Source organism: Mustelus asterias, chromosome 19, assembly GCF_964213995.1.
Source record: "Mustelus asterias chromosome 19, sMusAst1.hap1.1, whole genome shotgun sequence".
NCBI classification, from domain to species: domain Eukaryota; kingdom Metazoa; phylum Chordata; class Chondrichthyes; order Carcharhiniformes; family Triakidae; genus Mustelus; species Mustelus asterias.
This window is the reverse complement of record NC_135819.1, coordinates 69,420,216-69,438,831: the sequence shown is the minus strand read 5'-3', so window position 1 is coordinate 69,438,831 and position 18,616 is coordinate 69,420,216. Positions and strand designations below refer to the sequence as shown.

General features: G+C 41.2%; 1 protein-coding gene across 1 annotated transcript in view; it reads right to left on the bottom strand.

Annotated features, from left to right (window-relative positions):
* Window positions 1-18,616, bottom strand: part of chchd3a (coiled-coil-helix-coiled-coil-helix domain containing 3a) — a 301,499-nt gene that overhangs the window by 226,193 nt on the left and 56,690 nt on the right. Inside the window, exon 3 of the mRNA XM_078235821.1 lies at window positions 5,294-5,375. Coding sequence (XP_078091947.1) covers window positions 5,294-5,375 — 82 coding nt within the window. The remainder of the gene's footprint in view (window positions 1-5,293; window positions 5,376-18,616) is intronic.

The following is an 18,616-nucleotide window of genomic DNA, read 5'->3' as shown; positions in this document are numbered from 1 at the left end:
CTCATCAGGTCCCGCAGATTTATCTACCTTGATGCGCTTTAAGACTTCCAGCACCACCTTCTTTGTAATATGTACACTCCTCAAGACATCAATAGTTAATTCCCCAAGTTCCCTAACATCCATGCTTTTCTCAACGGTAAATACTGATGAGAAATATTCATTTAGGATCTCACCCATCTCTTGTGGATCCGCACACATAGAAGACCTTGTTGATCCTTAAGAGGCCCTACTCTCTCCCTCGTTACTCTTTTGCCCTTTATGTATTTGTCGAAGCTCTTTGGATTCTCCTTTGCCTTATCTGCCAAAACAATTTCGTGTCCCCTTTTTGCCCTCCTGATTTCTCTCTTAACTCTACTCCTCCACCCCCTATACTCTTCAAGGGATTCACTTGATCCCAGCTGCCTATGCATGTATTGTGCCTCTTTCTTCTTCTTGACCAGGGCCTCAATATCCCGAGTCATCCAGGGTTCCCTACTTCTGCCAACCTTGCCCTTCACTCTAAGAGGAATGTGTTTACCCTGAACCCTGGTTAACACACTTTTGAAAGCGTGCCACTTACCAGACGTCCCTTTTCCTTCCCACAGACTCTCCCAATTAACTTTTGAAAGTTCCTGCCTGATACCATCAAAATTGGCTTTGCCCCAATTTAGAATATTAACTTTTGGGGCAGACCTATCATTCTCCTTAGCTATCTTAAAACTAATAGAATTATGGTCACTGGTCCCAAAGTGATCCCTCACTAACAGTTCTGTCACCTGCCCTTCCTTATTTCCCAAAAGGAGGTCAAGTTTTGCCCTCTCTCTAGTCGGGCCATCCACATACTGAATGAGAAATTCCTCCTGAATACACAACAAATTTCTCTCCATCCAACCCTCGAATACTATGACTGTCCGAGTCAATGTTGGGAAAATTAAAATCTCTGACTATTACTACCCTATCTTCTGAGGAGGTCGGTGCCGTTTTTCGCTGTGGTGCGTCGGAACTGCTGATCGATGAGTCGAGCGCCATATCCTGTTCTTACGAGGTATGTCCTGGCTTGAAACAATTCACATCACTTTAATCTGTGCTTAACCCTCTCTCCACTCGCTTTGTCTGCATCTGTAAAGAGTTGATTACCTGTTAAGACTCGCATTCCAATCATTATCTTGTAATTGAGTCTGTGTCTATATATGCCCTGTTTGTGAACCCAATTCTTCACTCACTTTATGAAGGGGCAGTGCTCCGAATGCTTGTGATACCAAATAAACCTGTTGGACTTTAACCTGCTGTGAGGCTTCTTACTGTGCCAATCTCAGTTGGTCATGGTGTTGTCCTCTTTCAGTAGGTGCCAACTGCTCCACCCACACAATTCATTCAGTCCCACGCCTGCATCATATGCATAGACCCACATGTTTGAGCAGATGGCTATCAGTGGCCATCTTGCATCGGCAGGAGACACAGTTTCCTCATAAATCTCTTCTGCATCCTGTCCAATGCCCCACATCTTCCCTAAAGTGCAGTGTCTGGAAATCAACGCAATACACAAGTGTTTTGTGAAGGTTTATCATAACCTTTCTGTGTTTGTACTCCATGCATCGATGTATAAACACAGGATCTTGCATGTCCTTTTAATGACTTTCTCAACTTGCCCTGTTGTACTTCCAACAATTTTTACACATATAAATCCAGTTCCATTTATACCTGTACTTGGTTATCATTGTGTTGTTTAGTTTATATTGCCTCTCCTTGTTCACCAGAAAATTTACTTTATTACCATTCAAAGGAGCTTGCTGTGTGTGAAATGGCTCTTGAACCAAATTCATGATGTAAATTGTTTCCGAGTATTGCAGTTCAAGTGCAAGCTTCTCTTACTGGTAGAGTACATGTCACAACCTGAAACATAGCAATCAATATGCAAGTCTACAACGAGGCACAGGCCCTATTAAAGGAAAATAGGCAAACTTGTATTTATTTATTATCTCTCACACTTCAAAGGTGTTCCAAACAGCTTCATAGCCAATGATGTACTTTTGAATTATATTCAGTATTGTAGGAAATATGGCGGCCAATTTGTACACAGCAAATACAGACAGCAAACGTGATGATGATCAGATTATCGTTTTAGTGATGTTAGCTGAGGGATGAATATTGCCAAGATCACCATTGGGCTGAATAAAGAAACGAGTATTTGAGAACCAGAACCTCAAAGGTTATTATTTACTGGACAGCAGTGATCCCATGCTCCTTTATGCTTCAGACACTTTGGCGACAACCTACAACGGGCATCTCAAAGCACTGCAGAAGTAGTGGTGCCTTTGCAAGATCCTCCAGATCTTGTGGCAAGAAATGCAGTCCAACAGCAGCCCCCTCTTCCAAGCTGAAGTACCCAGCTTCAAGGTGCTTAACACTCAAATTCAGCTCTGCTGTAAAGGACATATCTTCCTACACCTGATATCAGATTCCCAAAGCAATTGCCCTACTGGTACTTGGTCATGCCACGAGATCCAAGGAGGAAAACAAAAACAATTTGGGGAGGTATTCAAAGCATCCTAGAAGTGGTCAAATATCCCTGCCAACTCATGGAAGGTCCCTGACTTGTGACTGACCAAAATGGAGAAAAAGGTTCAGTTAGGAAAACAGCAAATACATTGCAAGACTTTGTCAGGAACTTGCAGAAGTGAAGTCGAGCATTGGAGGGAACGCAGCAATATCCAAATAACTCATCTACTCAAACTGCCAAACACTACCTGTGGCAGATCGTACACTAGACTTATCAGCCATCTCAGCCGATCCCGAGGAACTGGCTAAGAAGAAGGAAAAGGAATATTCACAACGCTGGGGAGAACACCCTTGCTCTTTTTTGGATTAATGTCTTGGGATCTTTTACGTTAACTTGATATTGCAGAAGGGGTCTTGGTTTAACATCTTGTCTGAATCATCAAATCCCTATAGTGCAGAAGGAGGCCATTCAGTCCATCGTGTCTCCAACAGAACATTTTACCCAGGCCTACCCCTCCCTGTCCTACCCCTCATCCCACAAAATTACCCTGCTAACCTCCTTTATGTACACATCTTGGGACACTAAGGGTCAATTTAACATGGCCAATCCAATTAACCTGCACATCATTGGACTGATGGAGGAAACCAGAGCACGCAGAGGAAATCCACACAGGCATGGGGAGAAGATGCAAACTACACACAGACAGACAGTCACCCAAGGCTCGAATCGAACTCTGGCGCTGCAAAGCAGCAGTGCTAACCACGATGCCACCGTGCCGCCCACACTCCCTCAGTACTGTACTGGAGTGTCAGCCTAGAGTTTTGCTCTTAAGTCTCTCGAGTGGGACTTCAACCCATGACCTTCTGACTCGAGGCAAGTGTGTCACAGTTAACGCTGCTAATCCATAAGCGACCTGTAAAAGCAATTGGGGTATGTGTACTTGTGACCGCTACTTTTTGCCTCTTCCCTTGAGTTTTGGGCACTTCAATAAAGGGACTGCTCCTGCCTGCTCATCAGGATGAAATCCAGCTGAATTATCAGTTCAATTTTCCTTCTTCTGATCTTGATCACTCTTATTAATTTCCACCATCTTCTGTTTTCATTTCAGATTTCTGACACTTGTGATTTGTTTTTCTGTAAGGTGTGGAACAATTGCAAATCTTGAGGCTCAATGGCTTTAATTCATGGCGTGGAGATGCCGGCGTTGGGCTGGGGTAGGCACAGCAAGTAGTCTCACAACACCAGGTTAAAGTCACTCACCTGATGAAGGGGCAATGCTCTGAAAGCTTGTGCTACCAAATAAACCTGTTGGACTTTAACCTGGTGTTGTGATACTACTTACTGGGCTTTAATTCAAGCACAGTTTGTTCTCTGAATGAATTCAGCTCCAGGAATTCCACATTTCAAAGGCAACTCTCCTGACATCATTGCACAACTCCTTTAAATGAAGGGGAAAAAAAAACTGCCTTTTTCCTTGAGAGCGTATCTCCCATTTTCTCATCCTTGTGATTCAGCAGGGTTAGAAACTGCTAATGAAGAATGACCTAAAATACAACTGGAGCATATTTAGAAAACACAAGTACTTCTCAGATTATGATGAATGAATTTGATAAATAACGGGTTCTGAAACATTTCATTATGTTAATCACTGTACTAAATAAACACTTTTACCTATGATGCTGTGGCAATCTCACTGCTGCATATAATTCCTATTTATGCTTCGTTGTTTTGTTAAATAAGTACTGAAGAGTGACCTCTTTCCATGGGGATATGGGAAGTTGTAATTTAACAACCCTTGAAGCAAGGAGCGAGTTGCTACATCTTGGACACAGCATTTTATATTATACATTCAGCTTTATGGAGGTCAATAGTAATCAAGTATCATAAGATTTATAACCAATCACTGGAACAAATGCAATCCTTTCAGACTATCACGATTCTGCAATCTAACTTGTAGGGACTGGATAGGTTTTAAGTTTATTTATTAGAGTCACAAGTAGGCTTACATTAACAGTGCAATGAAGTTACTGCGAAAATCCCCGAGTTGCCACACTCCGGCGTCTGTTCGGGTACACTGAAGGAGAATTTAGCATGGCCAATGCACCTAACCAGCACGTCTTTCAGACTGTGCGAGGAAACCGGAGCACCCGGAGGAAACCCACGCAGACACGGAGAGAACGTGCAAACTCCACACAGACAGTGACGCAAGCCAGGAATTGAACCCGGTGCTGTGAGGCAGCAGTACTAACCACTGTGCCACCGTGCCACCCAGAGAAGGATAGAGAAGCTGAGGCCAACTGAACATGGCTTCACATTTTCTTTAAAGAAAAAGGGACTGTGCCCACCTTAAGTGGCAGCATAATGTTAAAATAGCCTTCAACACTTTGCATTATATAAGACTAAAGTTGGAAACTAAAACCTGCATTAAATGAAACTTCGCTGCATCTCTCAACGCTTCCCAAAACACTTTACATATCACAAATTGTTTTCAAGTGTACTCACTATCACAAAGCCAGTTGAAATTTGGTACAAACTAAAATGAAAAATACCTCACCTTTTTAAATGTTTTAACATTTGTATTTCATGAGAGCTGATGTCCAATCACATTAAAAGTAGAAAGAAGCATGGTAGAATCAGTCACTAAATTTAAATTTGCCAAAGAATGCAGAAACAGCAACCTTTGATAAAAGCAATTCACATTTTAAGGTGGTGTATTCTGGATGGCAAGAGACAGACAGATAATGGGACATCATGTCAGAATACAGGGGAGGAGGCTGGGACGAAGCCTTAAAAATCACTCTCACACGAACTAACCTCTTTTGGAGATTAAAATCTTGCCTGGCCCTTTCTTGCGCCAGCTCTTCGGAAATTTGCCTTCTCACCTCCTCATCAGTAACTGTAGAAACGGAAAGTATACATTACCCAAGCAATTGAACAAAAGTTGTCAAGTAAACTTTTACAACAGTGTGCGCGCGCTTTGAATGCGCAATCTAACCCGGGTCCACAAAACATGGCAAATACACACCAACTTGGGTGTGTCATAAAACTGATTTATTTGAATGTTCTTCTGAACTGACGGAAACACTTTGCATTGCTACTTCATCGTAACGACTGAGATAACAATGCACTTACTGTTGATTTTGAATATGAAAACTATTTCCCTATTATTAGCATTCCATCATTAATTAACAGTGCAATTTTCATGAAGATCATTCCTTGTTGTGTCTTGTGGGCTGCAATATTAAGTTTACAAATTACTTTGTGGGCAAGATGGGTATTTGCTCTCTCGATATGGGAATGGATATTGATGTGTTAGATATGTGGAGATTAAGAAGGGAATTAATAGCACCTGGAGCTGAAAGGGCAGGAAAGTACTCTTAATTTGTATGTAAATGGCCCTTTGTGCAAGAATTGTATATATTTATTTTGCCCCGAATCCTCTTCAATATAGTCACAAGCCACCTCATTCTTCCACCAAAAATTGCCAGCTTGGTGAAGGACTACATTATTGATGATAAAGTAAAGTAACAATTTTAAAAAAGCGCTTCAAGTGTGGGAATTTCAAATACCCAGCCAGATTTCAAGTTCATTGAGGTACAGATTCAGAAATTCTCACTCCTATTTCAAATGGAACATTTCCAAACAAGGTTTTGATCCCATACTCCAAAAAATCTATTAATATAGACAGTACTACAGGTCACAACGAAAGTTAATCTCTTAGAATAGGACATACATTCCACATATTCAGGCTTTAAAATTATATACGCAGTTTCCACAGCTCCACGTGAATCTGTTCAAAATACTTGTGCTGTCAGGCCTAAAATGTCAATCATGCTTCTGTGTTTGCCCAAAGGTCCACCAAAAATAAAGCTGGCTCTGATGTCCTTTCATTTCAAAAACTGAATATTTCAGGCTGGAATGAATCTATGGCAAATCTTTACCAATGCCATAGTTCTCATTGTCAGCTCACATAGGTCAGCCACTAATCAATGATTAATATATACAGTATCAAACACCACCTTTTTGCCTTCCCTGTTGAAAGACCCATATTGTGGTCTTTCTTGGATGCAAGTACAAATCCTTGAAACACTTGCCGTCACCTATTACCCGGAGATTTAACAATCATGCACCTCTGAAGAGATTTGTAAATAGCCTTCAATTTAAATACACTTAATGAGACTTTTGCAATGGCAAAGAGACAGTTCATTGCTTTTTTCTCCCATTTCAGTCATTGAAATAAAGTTCGCAATCAGGAATATGTACTCACTGCTTCACTGGGATGAAGCAATTTGCAACCAATTTCTCCATTGGTCTATTGGGACTATTCAACATCTTTGAATAGTACAACACATTTAAGCATTTTTTTTCTGGATAATGCACCTATTTATATCTTCAAAGTCCACACAGTCACTAAGACGAAGGTGTGTGAAGTATCCCATCAGTAGTTTACAGAACTATTGTTAATCCTTCATTACCAAAAGAATCAAACAGATTATCTCGTCAGTGGTGATGTTTTTGCCATCTATTCTGATGAGAAAAGGCTTCAGAACAGTATCTCAAACTTGCGACCCTTGGTGGTTACTTGCTTATTGACTTTTTAAACATTACTTATCTGTAATGTCATTGTTGTTTTGTAAAACAAGGCTAGATTATTGCTGCGTTCAAAATCATTATGGTTTGATCAAGATTTTTTGATGAAACAATGGAGAGCACTGGTGAGCGCGAAGCAGTTGATGCATTTATGGATTTTCAATCGACTTTTGACGAATACCACAAAAAGATTTGTTTGCAAAATTAAAACATGTGCAATTAAAGAGGCATTGCCAGTGTTGGTATGGAATTGGCTTGGGGCCACAAAGTAGTGGTCAGTGGTAACAGTTCTTTTCTCAGACTGGAGGGAAGTATACCGTGGTGCTCCCCAGGGATTAGTGTTGGGTCACTGTATTTTTGACATACATTAATGACCTTGACTTGGATACACAGGGCAAAATTTCAAAATTTTCAGATGACATCAAATTGGAAATGCAGTCAATAGTAGCAGACTCCAGGGGGGCGGTTGAAATGGGTAGAAACCATGGCAGATGAAGCTTAAAGCAGAGAAATGTCACCTGATTAGTTATGTTAGGAAGAGTGAGGATAAGAAATATGAAGTAAATGGTACAATTTTAAAGCAGGTCTAGAACTGGGCGTATTTGTACACAAAGCTTTGAAGCTGACAGGAGACTTTGAGTCGGCAAATGAAAAAAGAAAATTGGGATCCTTGGCTCTTTAAACACTGGTTAGGCACTATGCTGGAGTAGTGAGGTGAATTCTGGGAACCACACTTTGGAAAAGTGGGTAAGACTTTAGAGAGAGCGTACAGAGAATTTTTGCGAGAGCAATACCAATAAAAACAATTTAATTACATACAAGGAAATTTGGATTGTCTTCCAGATAGCAATGAAGTTTCCTCTCCTGCACAGTATCACAATGGTTCTTATCAAAATCACAACTGCGTCTTACATGACTCACAAACTATCCCTCCTTGTCCTTCTTGACCTGTCTGCGCTGAATCTGGTCACCGCACCAAAGGAAAGATATTTTTGTCTTAGAAGGGAAACACTCAAGGTTCAATAGATTGATTCTTGGGATGAAAGGGTTGTCCTATGAGGACAAATTGAGTCAAACTCTTTGGAGTTTAGAAGAATGAGAGGTGATCTCATTGAAACATAAAATTCTGAAAAACTGCTTTCTCTGGCTGGAGATTCCAGCAGTCTGAGGCAGAGGCTCAAGGTAAGAGGATGACCATTTTGGACTGAGATTAAGAGAAATTTCTTCCGTCTGTGGGTTGTAAATCTTGGAATTTCATAGCGCTAGAGCGGTGGCCAAATAAGAGGAGGCCGTAAGTACTTGCATACATGGAAGCACTCAACTGATTCCAGGATTTTTCTTCATACATCAGCTTGCACGGGACCATAAGGAAACTGGAAAGAGGCATCCTGGCTGACCTCTTCCCACTCCCTATTCCAAGGATGCCCCAATTTCTGCACCAGCTGAGATTTGCTGTCTCATCTCAAATCTTTTGATCCATTTACGCTCAGTCCCATTCCATGGTCAGCATTTACGACAGTCATCTGCGAAAACATTCATTTAAAATTCTCTTCTGCACCGTCATATTCTGTGATTCTATACATTAGGTGGGTAGGTCAGAGCCTTTCATGCGTCTGTGCAGACTCAATGAGCCGAAGGGCCTCCTCTGCACTGTAGTGTTCTGTGTGATTCTCATCGTTCCATGAGACATGCACGAGATAGTGCTGTGCCATCTTCTGGTAGAAAATCAACAACACTGAGATAGCTGAGCGAGTAGATAATTCAAAGGAAATACACTTTATTTTAACCTTTTGTTCTGGTCATTCAGCAGATCATCGAAGCTAGTTAATTCTGTAACATTTATGGAGAGAGAAAGACAGACTGGTGACCTTTCATTATAACTACAGTCTGTGCCATTAACAGTTTAGCTGCATCGTGTTAGAAACACAGAGGAGCTGTTCTTTTCCATTGTATGGTATCATGATGTTCTCAAAATTATTTATAATTTTATATATTAGTTTAATCCAAAGTTTTAGAGGGGAAAAACAAAGCTCCAGTTTGGCTGGGGAATCTAAATAACAGACCAGAGGAGAGCTTACTTGAAAGATTACTCCAAGTGCTACAATACATAACAATCCAAGTATACTAAAGATTTATTTTCTTTTGATGCAGTGGAGTGACTGCAAAAAAACTTGCCAAACAACCAAAATAGCAATTAAATTACACTGTTACAGGTCTGTAACAAACGCAAAATTGCTCACATCAACGCTGGTCGTTTCCATTCAACCTTTTGGCTAAGATCAAGCCTAAAATGGGGTACAATGCCTTTTTTTGTCAGCTTGGATCTTGTTAGTCTCTCTTGTGGAGACCATGAATTGGATTCAATTAGATTTTGAATTTGGTTTTTGGAGCAAGCAAGGAATAGGTGTGGGCCCACACAGTCCACTCTGTGCAATGGCTTTGTAACTTCAAGAATGGATTAAAAATTTAAATGTGGTACAGTACCATCTGATGCAGGTATAAATGGAAGGATTAGACTTTGCAAAGAATTACCAAGGCATGATTCGACTTTATCCACATACCTTAATTGTAACATTAGGATTCAGCCTTTCGACCCTTCCCTACTACTTTTACGATTTAGAAGTTTCCCTTGCGCAAAATGGTCTTAACTGAGCGCATTACTAGAAGCGTCACTGGACTAGAGTGTCACACAGCTTCAGAATTACCTAGGATGGTCTCTAATGTATACCAGGTTGATTGGGTAACACAGCTCAATATTCTGCAAGCTTTCTTGATTGCTTCACTGCAATTATTCAACATAAAAGTTATATCTATTTGACTGCCAGATTTCCTTCAATCTCGTCCAGTTCAACAGTACTTCTGAAATAAGTACATCCGCTGTGTGTTTTTTTTCAGTTTTAAGTATCCTGCATTCACTGTACTGAGGTTCTTCAAAGAATGGGCTTCAGATGGATTTGCAAGAGACATCATAAATTGTCTCCCTAAATTCACAGCAAATTTGACAGTTATTTGGCATTCTCTTTGCTGTGCATAATGTAGATGCACATTTAAATCAGACTGGTCAGTAACATGCTTAAAAGACAGCATGTTTGCCTATTCAGCTAAGTTACCATAGTGGTAATGTTGTTTTTTTGCCTTGGTTTAGAGCTCTCACCTGTGGGTGGGATAAGAAAGATGCAAAAAAAAACTGTGCTTTACAGCAAAGATCTGTCAAATCGCTTTGAATTCAATACAATGTACCTAACAGAGTTTGACCATTAATACCACATGTATCAACACATTTTAGCGCAAAATTGCAATTCCTTCTTGCTTTCTTCTCACTTTTTTAATACTGAATGTTGATATCATTCAGGAATCAAGTAAGTTATTTTCCCTGACAGGGTGAACGGTAATGACAACATCACTGAAACACCCGAGGTTAAAGAAAATGTTCCACTGACATTAGTCGAGCTCCCTCGCACTGTCAGGATCAAAGAGCTCTTTCCAGTTCCTTCCCTGATGACAGCACTCAGGGGGTTCAACAAAAGAATTTAACAGAAAGAGGAACATCAACAGGTGGTCAGTGTCAATAGTTGATTGAAAAGACACATTTACAACATCGGGGCTAATGGCAGGAGTCTGTTTAAGAATATGATTAAACTGAACTGCTCAAACTGATGTAGGGACCTGCAGCATTTACGATGCTTAGGACACTGTTTTCCTCAAAATCTCTATTACTGTTGCGGACAAGGGATAAACAATTTTACAATCTGCAGGAAACCAAAAATAACCCAGTAACTTCAAACTGATTTTTTTGCTCATATACATTAAATATAGAAAATATTAACAGAAATAGGTAATTCGGTCCTTTGTGCCTGCTCCACTATATTCTGTTGATGGTCAAAGATCGTCATGTCCACTTTAGACATTTGTACATAATCATATGCTTGGTACATTACATTCATTACGCATTACTTTACATTTGGAAACTTATTTGCCAACTTGGCATGATGCTTTTCCAAGCCTGGTAGCTTATCCACTTTAAAAAACAATACATTTTTCAGTTCTAAGACATTTTTGTTGGCCATTTATCTAGGCTATAGATTTGGATAAATGTATTTCCTCAGAATATAGATAAGTGGAATGAAGCTTCAGCAAAAAAAAAGTATTAATGCCATGCCAAACAATTGCTTTATACGAGTTGCATGAAAATATGGTCAGGAAAACCACTGAAGGTTAAAACTGCAGCTACTGACCATGGAACATTGTGGGTTTAGCCTTGTTGCGACTCTAATCACAACAACTTGCATTTACACACTGCTTTGAACAATGTGAAGCATCACATGTTTGACTTGCAAGTTCATCTCTGGAATGCAAATTCAATGAATTAATACACCTCACAGGTGGAGTAATAGAGAACTCAGGAGCCAGCTGATTTACCCCCCTCCCATCTGCCCCTACCCCCACCCCCTTCCCCCCCATTAGTCAACTCCTTTACTCTGGAAAACAACTCAAATCACAATCTTCCCTTAGATAATCTACTGGTTGTGAGGGTCCTAACTATAGTGACCTCTGGCATTTTCAATTTAAAGTTTCTCATATTTCAGCACAAATTAGCTAGCTTGTAAAGATGCCTGTTATGATAAACATCAAGGTTGCACCCATGTACAAGGTTGGCTTCAACTGAGATTTGGACAAGGCACATAATTAGGGTACAGTGGAGCATAATTCATTTTGCAACTGGTAAGAGTCAACACCCAATTTGTGGTGCTAATTCTGGGTGCAAATGTTCCATTCATCAATAAGTACTTTTGCATAGTGATGGACTCTAAACATTGATTTGGAGAAGCCAAATAAAATCAATGTGAGGTTTTGGAAATACAAACTCTACATGGTACAGAGGAATGAGTAGTTAGTCACAAGGTACGTATGACCATCCACATTCTGGAACATACTGCACAGGCCACTAACAGCAAGCTGAAACGAGAGATGAGGCTGAATATCAAACCCCAATGTCAGAAGTGCGAATGGCTGGAGAGAGATCAGGAAAAAGTCCAGCTCTGATTGAAGGAGGATCAAGCACAGCAAACAGGGAACCCACAATTGGAGGAGCAGCAACATCAAGTTGAACAAATGTGTCTGGAAGCGAATAACATATAGTGAGTGGGGTAGGAGGCAAAGAGTCTGACACAACCTCACAGACTGAGTTGGGTGAATGATGGAACTTGTGCAGCATCTGATTGCCAACCTTGGATTCAAGCAAGACCCAGGAGTGCAGCCCATTCAGCAGCTCTCAATGGGCCACGACTTAGGTGACATGGTGGCACAGTGGTTAGCACTGCTGCCTAACAGCTCCAGAGGCCTAGGTTCAATTCTGGCCTCAGGTGACTGTCTGCGTGGGGTTTGTGTGTTCCCTCCGGATGCTCAGGTTTCCTCCCACACTCCAAAGATGTGCAGGTTAGGTGGATTGGCCATGCTCAAAAATTGACCATTAGTGTCAGGAGGCTTAGCAGAGTAAATACACAGGATTGAACATGGGTGGGGTTGTCGTCGGTGCAGGCTTGAATGGGCTGAATGGCCTCCTTATGTACTGCTGAGATTCTACGACTCAATTTGGAGCTGAATCACCCAAAAATGTCAAAAGCAACTAAAGACCACAAATCCAATGGTAGCAGCCTATTTTGACCAAATAAACATACCTTCTGATGGATTCAGTCTCAAAAATCACCTTATACTTTCATATGGGTAGGTTCATGGTGCAGATTGGATTGTTTATTTGACCAATACCTATCTTTAGCATTGATTGGGCGACATATACCAGTCTAATTAATTGAAACTGTTGAGATTAACAGATAATGGATGCGAAACCACACCACAAATTGCAATTCACTGTTCAGCAAAATAAGTGGATCTTTAAGATTATGATCCAGACTTTCAAGTTTGTATTGTCTCTACTCTTTTTGCAATTTACCTACTCTGCTGAAAATGCATGGTCTTATTTCAGAAAGAGGGATGTAAAACCCAACTGCAGAATGAGAGAGGAGGGGCAGAATGAAATAATTGAGAAGTGATGTAGATTGGAGCTCGTCAAGACTAGAAGCATGATCTGAGAGGAGATACCAGTGAAATGCAGAGGTGAAATGTAGTCTTGGAGGAGAGTTGGAGGTGATAATCGTTTCCGTAAGTTTTGAGAATGCGTGGCCATACAGCAATCTGCAATGTTTTGCACGTTCTCCCCATGTCTGTGTGGGTTTCCTCCCACACTCTAAAGATGTGCGGGTTAGGTTGATTGGCCGTGCTCAATTGCTCTTAGTATCAGGGGATAAAGCAGGGTAAGTGTGTGGAGATACAGGGATAGGGCCTGGGTTGGATTGCTGTTGGTGCAGACTCAAATGGCCGAATGGCCTCCTCCTGTACTATTGGGATTCTACGATTCATATCCATGCTGCTACTGTTCCTTTTATTCCATGAGCTCTAACTTTGCCCACAAGTCTGTTGTGTGGCATTTTATCAAATGCCTTCTGAAAGTCCATGCACACCACATTAACAACATTACCCTCATCAATTCTGTCTGTTACCTCCAGCAAGTTAATTAGACATGATTTTCCCTCAATAAATCTGTGCTGGCTTTCTTCAATTAAACTGCATTTCCTCAAGTGACGATTAATTTTGTCCCAAATTATCATTTCTGGAAGCTTTCCCAGCACTGAGGTGAAGCAGGCTGATCTGTAGTATTTATCTTTACACCATTTTTGAACAAAGGTGTGACATTTGCATTTCTTCAGTCCTCCAGTCCCACCCAGACTCAAAGAAAGACAGGAAAACTATGGCCAGCGCCTCAGCAATTTTTACTATTACTTCCCTCAGATGCATCTGGTTCCTCTGCCTTATCAACTTGAAGTACAGGCAGCCTATCCAATACCTTGTCAATTTTAAATCCTTCACATGTCTGAACTATCTCCACTTACACAATGCCTTTGGCAGCATCTTCTTTATTGGTAAAGGAAGATGTCTCTGGACAAAAAGATCGTGCAGCCCACCCAGAACAAAGAAAATTTTAGACGAAATATTGATCACTCTGCATTAGCTGGTCACACAAATAGAAGGTTAGAAAGAAAAAGATTGCAAATTGGCCATTTCCCGATAGAAAATTGTAAACACCAGAACTCACGAGGAAACAAAAAAGGACTAAAGGGTGTTTTTTGCAGGTTTTATTTTCAGTGTCTTGTTTTCCTTTCTTTGCTTTCAAGTAGCCTGAAATCCCTTTGTCATTCGCACCTCTCTTAGACACCTTTTGTTTCTTCACATGACCCACGATCACTCCTTTTGGCTTTGCACCATCAAACCTTTTGACATTTAATCACTCCTGAATCCTATCACCACCCTGAGCTGTTCCTCGCGTTCAAACACTTCCCTTTCATTTGCTTAGCATCTATTATTAAGTTATCACATCTCTAACTTTGCAAGGTTCTGATGAAAAAAATCATCAAACTGGAATGTTAACTCTGGCCTGAATTTTCACACAGAGGAGCTCTTGGTCTGCATGAAAATGCTGACAAATACCCAAATTCTGAAGTCTCACCCCCAAACCTGGCCCTCACCATTTTTGCAGGTTGCTCCCTCCACTCATGCAATTTTGGTGAGATAGATGTCCGAAACCCTCTGTGCGCGATCTTACTGGCCATTCATGCCACACTCCCACTGCAGCAAAGTCAGAGAATTTGGCGTTCAGCCAAATCTCCGTTCACTGCAGCGGGATGGGAAAATCCCACTGGCATGAATGGTTGTAACATTTCAGCCCAAGTGTACTGATTAGACCTGGGAGGAACACATTTGTCCCCTGTGGACTCGTTTGTATAGTAAGAAGTCTAACAACACCAGGTTAAAGTCCAACAGGTTTATTTGGTCGCAAAAGCCACGAGCTTTCGGAACGCTGTTCCTTCGTCAGGTGGGTGGGAGTTCTGATCACAAACAGGGCACAAAGACACAAACTCAATTTACATGAATAATGATTGGAATGTGAGTCTTTACAGCTAATCAAGTCTTAAAGGTACAGACAATGTGAGTGGAGAGAGCATTAGGCACCGGTTAAAAAGATATGTATTGTTCCCAGACAGGAAAGTTAGTGAGATTTTGTATGGCCAGGGTACTCTTTTGGAGCGGTCAGCTGTCTCTTTGGTATGGCTGAAAGTTGACATTAACGTGCATAAAAAGGTGCAAAACCCCACTGGAACTGTTAAAGTTAATTGAAACTGTCAAGTGATTTAACTCTGCTGTGCCTCAAATTAAAAAAATGTGTGGTTAAAAAACATCAGTGTTTGCTGTTTCACTCTGTCCCGCAGCCTTGTCAAGAGTTTTGCGGGCGACAGGCCCGACTTCTAATTCCTCCTCCCGCCCCCCCAACTCCACAGATTCTGCCTGGCCCACTGAGTATTTCCATCATTTTCTATTTTTTATTTCAAACCTCAGCTGTTAATGATAGATGAGTGATGAAGGTCAAACCTGATTACAACCTCTTCACAGTCACTGAAGAGATTTTCAAAACACTAAATTAAAAATGTTTTGCAGCAACAAATGTGTTTGCTATTAAAAGAGAGGTTACACTCAGGGAACTGAAAATTGTGGCTGAAAAGGTAATTATAAATTGTAAGTTGAATATCCTGGTAATTGTATATAGAATGCAAACATACATACTTCTCAGCAAATTAAACAGTAATACAGCTTTATGCAATAATGGTTTAAATCTTTGAAAAGGTGTTGAACAATGGCTAAAACATGCAAATTAAGTTGAATCAGGGAGTGCTGATTAGATGATGGCAAGGGGGAGTTCCATTTCTGGAAACAGTCTAGCCACCAATATTCATGATGGGCAAGATTTCCTGCCTCCCTCACCGTGGCACGCTCCACGGGGCTAGTAGTGGGCTCATCTGTTCCTGCCGCTGGCAACAAGATTCCACCAGCCGGGATGGCCAGAAAATCCCACCTGATACTTCAACTGACTTCCACAGCTATCATAGCTTTGACAAAGGGTCATCTGGACTCGAAACGTCAGCTCTTTTCTCTCCTTACAGATGCTGCCAGACCCGCTGAGATTTTCCAGCATTTTTCTCTTTTGGTTTCAGATTCCAGCATCCGCAGTAATTTGCTTTTATCCACAGCTATCTTCACTGCACTTCCCATCCGCATCCCCCCAAATCCACTTGCTGTGGATCCACTATCCCATTCTCCCAGTTTATCAATTTCTTTTGCACCCATACCTACAATTACATCTTCTATACATCCTGTCAACTTCCAATGATCTGAAAATTTCCTCAACTGACCATTTGCATCTACTGTGCCTGTTCCATTTCCTGCACTCTCTCTCTCACCTCTCCTCTGAGAGTCATTGGAGATTCTTCTTGTCCTCAGCTTGGAACCCACCAGCTCCCCATTCAGTGGATCATCCCTCATCTACCAGCAAATGCACCCTCATCTCTTTACAGAATTCTCAAGGGAAACTTTCCTCTACAACACACTGGTTCACTCCTCAATCACTCCCTTCCCCTTTCCCATAATACTTACCCATGCATGTGCAGCAGATGTAACGTGTCATTTTACTTCCTCCTTTTCCACTGTCCAGGACTCCAAATATTCTTTACCGGAGACTCGATCAAACTTGCACTTCTCTCAATATACCGAATTGGCTGCTCATGATGCAGTCGACATGGGGAACCACACGTCGGTTGGGTGACTGCTTTGCAGACCACCTCTGGTCAGTCTGCAAGCATGAACGCTGAGCTTTCAATTGCCTGTCATTTCAATTCTTCGCTCCATTTCCATTCTGGTCCCTTGACCTCCTAAGCTGCTCCAATAAAGCTCAATTTATGTTCAAGGAACAGTAACTCACCCTATTGTCTTCTGGACTCAACATTGAATTCAGCAATTTCAGATCTGACTGCTGCCCAATACGTTTTCCGGACAGCAATTGTTGATGATGATTCTGCTATTCCAATTTAGACCTCCTCTCGCCACGTCTTTTATTTCTTTACTTATCCCATTATGTCTCTTTCTGTCTTGTGCCAATGCTTTTGTGATTTTATCCACAGCTATCTTCACTGCGCTGTCTTCCATCTTACCACAGACCTGTTCTGGTGTCCTTTTCCCAGCCTCTGTACTCAGTTTAACTGTAAGTTTAACAACACCAGGTTAAAGTCCAACAGGTTTATTTGGTAGCAAATACCACTAACTTTCGGAACAGGCTGTCCCTTCGTCAGGTGGAGTGGAGAAATGCATTTCTCCACTCCACCTGACGAAGGGACAGCCTGTTCCGAAAGCTAGTGGCATTTACTACCAAATAAACCTGTTGGGCTTTAACCTGGTGTTGTTAAACTTCTTAGTGTGTTTACCCCAGTCCAACACCGGCATCTCCACCTCATTTTAACTGGCCATATTTCTCGCAAATGGCAACCTGGATGTTCAGTGTTTTTTCTCTCCATAAAGGCTGCCTAACCTCTTCAGCATTTCCAACATTTTCAGATCTCCAGCATCTGTAGTATTTTGCTTTTACGTTGATAATAAATACTGTGAAAACAAAATGGAGTCAGAAGGGACTTTTTCTTTTCACAAGCCATGAGTATTGCTGACAAGACTATTGCCCATCCCCAAATGATCTGCTCGACTATTTCCGAGGGCAGCTGAGAGTCAACCACATTGCTGCGAGTCTAGAGTCACATGCAGGCCAAACCAGGTAAGGAGAGATTTATTTCTCTGAAAAGCATGAATGAATCAGATGATTATTTACAACAATTGATGATAGTTTGATGGTCACCGTTACGGAGATCAGCTTTTAATCCAAATTTCTTTCAATGAATTTGAATTCCACCAGCTGCCATGGTGGGATATAAATCTATGAGCATTAGCTGCGGCTTCCGGATTATTAGTCTGGTGGCATTACCACGACCCCACAGTCTCTCCCCCTACCTACACAAAACAGAATGTTTTTACCAAGGTAAATGTGCATTTATGCCATTGGAAGTTGACAGCACAAATGACTTCAAAAATTCAATGCACAGAATTCAGTCCATCTTCCGGTCACGCTACAGTCAACCAATTTTCCCATTGTTCGCACCCTCTGCTGCTGGGGAACCCACAGTCAGAAGGAGTTGCCAACAGCGAGACTGGAAATCCCACCAGCAGAAATGACCAGAAAATTTTGGCCCACATGTTTTCTCGTGAGCAAAATGACGAAGGGTCATCGTGAGAAGGTGTTGATCTGAGATAGCAATGAAAATCTTCCATACAATTCTTATACACTAATACACTGGTGACAATGGTCATCCAGCATTTATTACAGCATCATTGAGCAGAATGCAAATCAAAGGATATCATAACACTGAACCCCCAATGGATGTGCAGAATGCAGAACTGGAAACTGGTTTTACACTAGCAGAAAAATTCCTATATTTCTATTGGACCCATCACTGATCAAAAAGATAAACAAAAAGATAAACATTCAGGGATATTGGTGTGACAATAACTTAATCGAGAGACATCTTACAGTTAGACATTTTAGCCGTTTCCATTAATCAG